Source organism: Engraulis encrasicolus, chromosome 8 (assembly GCF_034702125.1).
Source record: "Engraulis encrasicolus isolate BLACKSEA-1 chromosome 8, IST_EnEncr_1.0, whole genome shotgun sequence".
Taxonomy (NCBI): domain Eukaryota; kingdom Metazoa; phylum Chordata; class Actinopteri; order Clupeiformes; family Engraulidae; genus Engraulis; species Engraulis encrasicolus.
In genome coordinates, this window is record NC_085864.1 from 1,823,359 (window position 1) to 1,831,743 (window position 8,385).

The 8,385-nt window shown below is 48.8% G+C and overlaps 1 protein-coding gene across 2 annotated transcripts in view; it reads right to left on the reverse strand.

Moving 5' to 3' along the window:
• The window catches only part of fndc3a (fibronectin type III domain containing 3A), a 165,375-nt gene that overhangs the window by 47,933 nt on the left and 109,057 nt on the right, over window positions 1–8,385 (reverse strand). For both annotated transcript variants that reach the window (XM_063204797.1, XM_063204796.1), the window contains 3 exons: window positions 7,541–7,799; window positions 5,568–5,963; window positions 3,286–3,344 (listed from right to left, as the gene is read on the reverse strand). In XM_063204797.1, coding sequence (XP_063060867.1) covers window positions 3,286–3,344; window positions 5,568–5,963; window positions 7,541–7,799 — 714 coding nt within the window. The remainder of the gene's footprint in view (window positions 1–3,285; window positions 3,345–5,567; window positions 5,964–7,540; window positions 7,800–8,385) is intronic.

Sequence of the window (8,385 nt, forward strand, 5' to 3'; positions counted from 1 at the left end):
TTAGGCATCAGTGGAGAGCAGCGTGGGGGTCAGGACCGCGGCTAACATCCCCTGGCAGATGAACAGGAGCTGTGTGTGTGTGTGTCAGGGAGTGTGTGTGTGTGTGTGTGTGTGTGTGTGTGTGTGTGTGTGTGTGTGTGTGTGTGTGTGTGTGTGTGTGTGTGTGTGTGTGTGAGTTGCAGATGTGTGTGTGTGTCGAGGAGAAGAGTGTGTGTGTGTGTGTGTGTGTGTGTGTGTGTGTGTGTGTGTGTGTGTGTGTGTGTGTCTGTGTGTGTGTGTGAGGAGAATGTGTGTGTGTGTGTGTGTGTGTGTGTGTGTGTGTGTGTGTGTGTGTGTGTGTGTGTGTGTGTGTGTGTGTACACTTATGTGTGCATGTGTGTGTGCATGTCAGAGAGTTTGTGTGTGTGTGTGTGTGTGTGTGTGTGTGTGTGTGTGTGTGTGTGTGTGTGTGTGTGTGTGTGTGTGTGTGTGTGTGTGTGTGTGTGTGTGTGTGTGTGTGTGTACTAGGTGCGCGTGTGTAGGTGCGTGTGTGTAGGTGTGTGTGTGTGTGTGTGTAGATGTGTGTGTAGGTGTGTGTGTAGGTGTGTGTGTAGGTGTGTGTGTGTGTAGGTGTGTGTGTGTGTGTGTGTAGGTGTGTGTGTGTAGGTGTGTGTGTGTGTGTAGGTGTGTGTGTGTGTGTGTGTAGGTGTGTGTGTGTGTGTAGGTGTGTGTGCGTGTGTCCAGGTCTGTGTGGTTTCTGATGAGTAGAATGCAGCTTTGCTGGCCTCAGCACCGTTGTTGTTGTGCCGTGTCTTGCACTGCGCTGTCTCGTGTTGTAGCACTCACAAACAGCCAATACCACCCTGCCCACCCTCCTCTTCTCCCCAGACATAGGTGTGATTCAGTCTCGCTCTCTTGTTCTCCCTCTCTCCCTCCCTCCTCAGGCATAGGTGTGATTCAGTCCATTGTGCTCAAATGCGCTCCTTAATTACAGAGCTCCTTTTCCACGACGCTGGCATTTTAATGCCCACACATTGCTAATACGGCCGCCGCAATGAAAGCAAAGAGCAGAGACAGAGAGAGAGGGAGAGAGAAGGAGAGAGGGAGAGTGGGGGAGAGAGGGAGAGTGGGGGAGAGGGAGAGCCTCATGTAATGTGTTCTTGTTGATGGCTCCATTAGAGCCGTCTTGGTGCTGGCTATTTGATAAGGCCGCAAGTAAGCGTTCTGCTGTGCACCGCTCTGCGCGTGGGCATTTTCATCTGTCTTGGTGCAATCAAGGCTCACTCTGCATTTCATTAAGCAAGATGTCCTTCTCTTGATAACACAAATACACACAAAAACACCACAGCTACACACACTCCCGCTTTTGAAATAGCCCAACTACCAATCCAAACTCACATCTGAAGTAACACCCCTTCCCCCAACCCGCCATATTAATACATATGCACGCACGCATAGATGCACACACAAGCCTCCCCTTCTCTCTAGTCTGACCCATGGTGGATTTATGCAGAGATTTTATTCTGCGAAACCAACAGCGCCGTCCCAGCCAGACAAGACACATTCTGTAGTAGCCTCCTCTTCCAAAGACTCCACATCAGTTCAGTTCATTTCATTTTATTTTCATTTAGGCATTCATCCTTTTCATTTAACAGAAAGGCCCCACTGAGACACACCCTCTTCTCTGCCAGCCAGAGAGAGACGCGGCCAGGAGGGCAGGAGGCGAAAACAAGGAGACAGATAAAAATAAGACAAGTGTGGTCCAACACCGAGACAATTAACCCCAAGCCGTAAAAAAAATCATACATAATAACTAGTGTCAAAACGGAGTCAGGTACCACTAACACAGACCCACAGACACACATACGGCATGTACACACAATGCTGTACACAAACAACAGGTTTGGAGATCAGCAGAGGAAGAGACGCAGACAGACAGACAGACAGACAGACAGACAGACAGACAGACAGACAGACAGACAGACAGACACACACAGACAGACAGACATACACACATGCACACGCATAAAAAATGAAATGAGGGAGAAAAATGAAATACAGGAAGAGGCAATAAATGAATAAATGAAGACGACACCAGCCTCTCTCTCTCTCCCCCTCTCTCTCTCTATGTCTCTCCCTTCGGAGCCCACACTCTCCCCATTCCGTGTGTTCATTGGCCCAATACAGAGACAAACAGACAGAGACAGACACAGACAATCGTACACACAAAAACGAGAAATGGGAGAAAAATAAAATGCAGGAAGAGAAGATGAATGAATAAATGATTTACGACAGCCGAGCGAGGATGAAACTAGCTTCTCTCTCTCTCTCTTTCTCTCTCCCCTCACCATCTGAGCCCATACTCTTTCCATTCCGCGTGTTCATTGGCCCAATAATGAGTCGGATATTAAAAGGCCGCAGCTGAGCATAATAAAAGCTGATTGGTTCCCCCCCAAAATCGGAGATGAATCACGCGGCCATTAACTGTAAGCCGTTATGGCAGTATGCGTGTGTGGCGTCTACTGGGAGAACAGAAGCCCAGAATTTCTGTGCGAATGACAGTTTTTTCATATGCCGCTAAACTAGTTATGTCGTTAGGAAAGTGTCAACGCAGCAATCCCAAGGCCTTGTGACGCAGAGGCGCGCACAGAAAGCGCACACTGGGACGTAAACACTCACACACGCTCAAGGGCATATGCCACTTTTATGACGGCAGCAGTGGAGGAGCATCAACAGCCCTAACCAGAGCCCGCGTTACTGCAAAGTCTGACTGTTGGCATTGAATTCGGCTTTTCACTTTTTCACTGTGTGCGCGCGCGCGCGCGTGTGTGTGTGTGCGTGTGCGTGTGCGTGTGCGTGTGTCTGTGTGTGTGTGTGTGTGCGTGTGTGCGCGCGCGCGCGCGTGTGTGTGTGTGCGTGTGCGTGTGCGTGTGCGTGTGTCTGTGTGTGTGTCTTTATTTTCAGGGCATTTGGGCTATCAGGTCTCTCTGTATGTCCACTAAAACATCGTCTGCAGAGCCAAAAACACACATTTTCTTCCCATCACACATATAGCATGGAAAGCACAAGAAAAAAACACAAGCTTAAAAATACATACGAACACTCCCTTCTCCCTCTCTTATAGCCCCCGCCCCCCACGCGCACCCTGACATGCATTAAGACATATAGTGGACTGCTGGTAGTCCGCCTTGCAGCCAAAAGCTGTTCATAAAGGAGATGAATAGCTGGTGTGTGTGTGTGTGTGTGTGTGTGTGTGTGTGTGTGTGTGTGTTTCCCTCATAAGACAGAGAGCAGGCTTGTACTCACCAGTGGCTTGCTAATGGTGTTTAGTCTGGCCTTCAGTGCCTTGCCCTCCTCATCCAGCTCTGTACAAACACAAACACAAACACACACACACACCACACACGCACGCACGCACGCATGCACACCGCACACGCGCACACACACACACACACACACCACACACGCACGCACGCACGCATGCACACCGCACACGCGCACACACACACACACACAAACCAAATTAGCCCATTACCCCATTGCTACATCAACATTCAGGTACTGCATACACAGTACTGTACAGTGCAAACACTACCCGTGAGCCCCATTACAATATGACCGCATCACCATCCATGTAGTGTAGACACTGTACAATGCACACTACCTAGCGAGCTAGCCTGACGAGCCAAGCTCATCTCTCCTTCTTTTCATTTGTAGCTGATGACTGAAAAGAAAGAGAGAGGAGAGAAGGTCATCATTTATGGGTGGATGACGTGTTAGTAGTAGTGCACGTCAGGGTGGTGCAAGCAACCACAGATCATGCCACAAGTGTATGGATTAAACATTTTGTTTTGTTTTTCCCAAGAAGCATATTAATTGCAGTATATTAATGACCAATGACTTATTAGCTGCACCACAGCACATGTGTATAATCTGTACGTATGGAGTTTAGCAATAAAGTTGGAGTTGGACGGAGATGTATAAAGCATGGTATTAGTGTACATAGCTGGAACCAACCGTCTAAAAATATCTTTACTGCTTGTGTTATTAATTACACGTGACAGTACTTCTGTTTTTACTTTCCGCATCTCTGGAGTTGGAGCACCATAGCAAGTGGCATTTGTGAGCATGCCTACATATCCAGTGCATAGATTCTTCATTTATTATTTACATACAGTACTAGTTATAGATAGTCTGAAACAACAGAATGAACAACACGACAAAACAATAAGAGATATTCAGCAGAAATGGCTTCACAGCGGCGTCCAAGCGCGCGGACAGCAGAGACAACACACTACAAAGAGTTACGTTGAGCTGCGGACGGATGATGAACAACCCCCGTGCACAGATTGTGCAAACGCAGGCCTAATGAACCTTCAGAGGCACGGGGGAAGTCTAGCTGGACGGAAGCCAAGCTGAGGTAGGACTCACAGAGGGGGTAAGGAGAGGGGTGAGCGAGGTTTAAAAAATGACCTCAGTCATGGATAAGGTAATAAAGATGAATGGACTGACTCAGTGCTGGAAGCCGGGCAGGGAAAAAAAGCGTCGGGTAATAATTTGAAGCAATGTGTTATCAGTGCACTGAATGCAATATTAGCTCAGGTGGGGATGAGCGTGTGAGTGTGCGTGTGCGTGTGAGTGTGAGTGTGCGTGTGCGTGTGCGTGTGCGTGTGTGTGTGTGTGTGTGTGTGTGTGTGTGTGTGTGTGTGTGTGTGTGTGTGTGTGTGTGTGTGTGCGTGTGTCTGTGTGTGTGTGTGTGTGTGTTTGTGTGTGTCTGCGTGTGTGTGCGTGTGTGTGTGTGCGTGTGTGTGAGTGTGAGTGTGAGTGTGAGTGTGAGTGTGCGTGTGCGTGTGCGTGTGCGTGTGCGTGTGCAATCACGCAACAGATGCCTGCTAGAAAGGCTTGGTATTTGAATATCAACAGAAATCTTGTTTTTGGCTGGTACATATATATTATATATATATAGTATAATTATAGTATTATAGTTGCATAAATAAACCGTTAATGTCTTTTCAGTTAAATACTTAATAATATATTATTGTCATCAGCAAATGTATAGTGAGTGTTATAGAATTGATTTAATAATGAGATATCAATGCTTATTATAGTATTGTAGATGCACAACAAACCATTACTTGACCATTTATAGCGGATGGTTATTGTGAAGTGCTACCTTGCATTCAATCACAACATAAAATCTTCATCTTTTCAAGGGACGTTGTCAGTGGTAGGTGTTTGCTGTCAAGGTGGGGGGCATAATTAACCAGTGCTCTCCCCCATCCTCCTCCAAGACTGAGGTACTTTGAGCATGGTAACCATCTTTGCTTCACTGCTCCAGATTGCTTGGGGATGCCCCCTTGCATGGGTGAGGCACGAATGCCATTTCGTTGTGTGTTGTAGAGTGCTGTGTCATAGTGACAATGGGAGTTTCTTTTACATTACATCACATTACATTTGGTAAACGCTTTTAACCCAAGCGACTTACAATCGAGTCACTTGTAGATACAAAGTGCACAGGAAATATACACAGAACAATAAGTGTAGATACCAAGTAGGGTTAGTGTTTTTTTTTTAAGTACATTATTTACCTCCAGGTGGGGCGTCCCTGTCCCGTCCACAGGCTGCTGCAGCTGCGGCCGCCATGGAGCGGCAGGGGGAGTCGGGGGAGGCCAGGGGGCTCTGCTCCAGGTCGCTGCCACTCCTGCCCCCTCCGCCACCCAGGCCCAGGCCCAGGCCGTTGTGGATGTCCGACCCCGCCGGAGAGGTGACACGGCTCTTCTGAGGAGACGACGGTGGGCTGTCCTTGTTGGGTCCCCCTCCTCCTCCTCCTCCTATACCTCCACCTCCTCCTCCTCCTCCTCTTTCGCCTCCTCTCTCCCCGCCCTGCCGTTCCTTCAGTTTCTTCTGCAGTCGCTCATAGGTTTTGTTAGCCCTTTCGTCACGGTGCACGAACGGCTGGCGCCCGTGCGGGGAGGCGTGCGGGTCTGTGGGATCATGGAAGGAGCGGAAGTGAGAAGTCTATATGCAAATGTGTGTTAGTGCCCAATGACAGGAAAGCTCTTCTCTAACGTCGAGTGTGAATGTGAATCTCAGAAGTCAATGGGACGGATGTAGGGAGCACAGTAGGGTCGGAAAGGGTTAATGAGGCTTAAGAGCATGTGCAAATGCGTGTGTTAATGCCCAATGCTATGACGGGAATATGCTGGCTGTGTGACTTAAATTACACATGCAACCATGTGCGAATGAGCGCACATACTTGCTGCAGAACCATCAGAGCACTACGCGCGATACTAGAGTTGCTATCTGTTATCTAGGGGGCAGATAGCCAACAAGGCTCTCATGAATATTTTCCATCATTGTTTGAAATTGCCGCGACCTCATTGTGGAAGTTCGGAAGATCACCCCTATTGGTTGTGTCAATATTGAACTGTGAGCAGCACACATCTGCGTGGCTTGCATTCAAGAAAGCTGCCACATACAAAACTATCCATGGTAATGCGATCGTGCATGAAATGTCCATCCTGCAGTAAGTATATTCCCTCCCGAAGTCCCAAAAACGCAAAAAAGGTTTGGTGCGAATGGTTAATGAATTGGTCAGGAGAGTGTGAGTGAGTGAGTAAGTGCTCTTCTGATCTCTTTGCTTTCAGTGTGTGTGTGTGTGTGTGTGTGTGTGTGTGTGCCAGTCTCATTTCTCTGCTCTCTGTGGAGTCCTCTGAGTATGTGTGGGGTAGAGTATGCCGTCTCGTCTGCTGTGAACAAGCTGTGAAATATGGGAGTGAGTGGGCTGTGTTTCGACTCCCCACCCTGCTGTGAAGACACACAAGAGGATGCGAAAGGGGTAGTGTGTGTGTGCGTATGTGTGTGTGTGTGTGTGTGTGTGTGCATCTTGCTGACTAGGGCTCAGTATATCTGGCTCAAGGTAGATAACTAAGGGCTGCCTGAGGGTGTGAGTTACGTATGTGTGCGTGTTTGTATGCGTGTATGAGTGTTTACATAGATGATTGTTTGTCTGCGCATTTCTGTCGCTCTCATGAAACACAGACAGAAAGAGACAGACAGAGAGACAAACAAGCAGCCTGACATTGCGAACCCACTCACTCACCCTTGTGTGCTGACAGACATGGCGACAAAGACATAGAAAAAGACACACAAAAACGCTTGTCCAGTCGCCCTCTTTAGAGCATTTGACAGCAAGTGACCGATAGTGACCGACGGAGACAGAAGGACACAGACAGACTGAGTGGCAGACAGGTAGAAACAGACAAACAGACCAAAAAAAATAGCCAACCATGTAACTGTTCAGAGTAGATGGACAGGCAGACAGGCAGGATGACAGACAGACAGACAAGTAGACAGAAAGAGCGAAGCCCACACCCTCACTAGACCCTCACCCTCAGTAGATGTGCAGACAGACAGACAGGCAGACAGACAGCAAAGCCCACACAACAGACAAACTAACAGAGTGACACATACGCATGCTCACACACACTTAAAACACAAACACATGCACGCATGCACACACACACTTACACACACACACACAGTCCTGACCTCCCCTTACCCTGTTCTGAGTAGATGTGCGCGGGGTGGTACTGGGAGATGAACTGTGGGCTCATGTCGCCGGCGCCCCCGGCCATGCCTGAGTAGAGGTGGGGCGGCGGGGGCATCATGGGCGGGTGGGGCAGGAAGGCGGGCATGTGGGCGTGGGCATGCGGCGGCGGCGGCGGAGGGGGCGCGTGGTGCAGCGGCGAGTGGGCCCCGTGGTGGAACTCGGGCTGGGGCAGCACCAGCACGCGCCGCACGCCATTCTCCTCTATGATCTGTGGAGAGAGAAGGGAGAAGGAGAGACGAGAGAGGGGTGTCAGTAAGAGGTGTGATATGAATGGTAGGAAGAGTGTGTGTGTGTGTGTGTGTGTGTGTGTGTGTGTGTGTGTGTGTGTGTGTGTGTGTGTGTGTGTGTGTGTGTGTGTGTGTGTGTGTGTGTGTGTGTGTGTGTGTGTGTGTGTGTGTGTGTGTGTGTGTTGTCCTTGATGATTTGTGCGGGTGGGGGGGGGGGGCATGGTGTGTGCGTGGTGTGTTTATGAATAAGTGGCAGAAGGTAAGTCTGTGCATGTGTGCTGCTTATTGATAGCAGTAGGTGTGTGTGTGTGTGTGTGTGTGTGTGTGTGTGTGTGTGTGTGTGTGTGTGTGTGTGTGTGTGTGTGTGTGTGTGTGTGTGTGTGTGTGTGTGTGTGGTAAGTAATACAATAAGTGAATGAGTGAGGAAGATATATAGAATAAATAAATATATATAAAGAATATTATAAAATACAAATATTAAAAAGCAATAAAACACACTGTCAGCCTCTCAGAGAGACTATTGAACCGTGTACACACATAAGTGAATTAACCCAGCCAACCGCACCC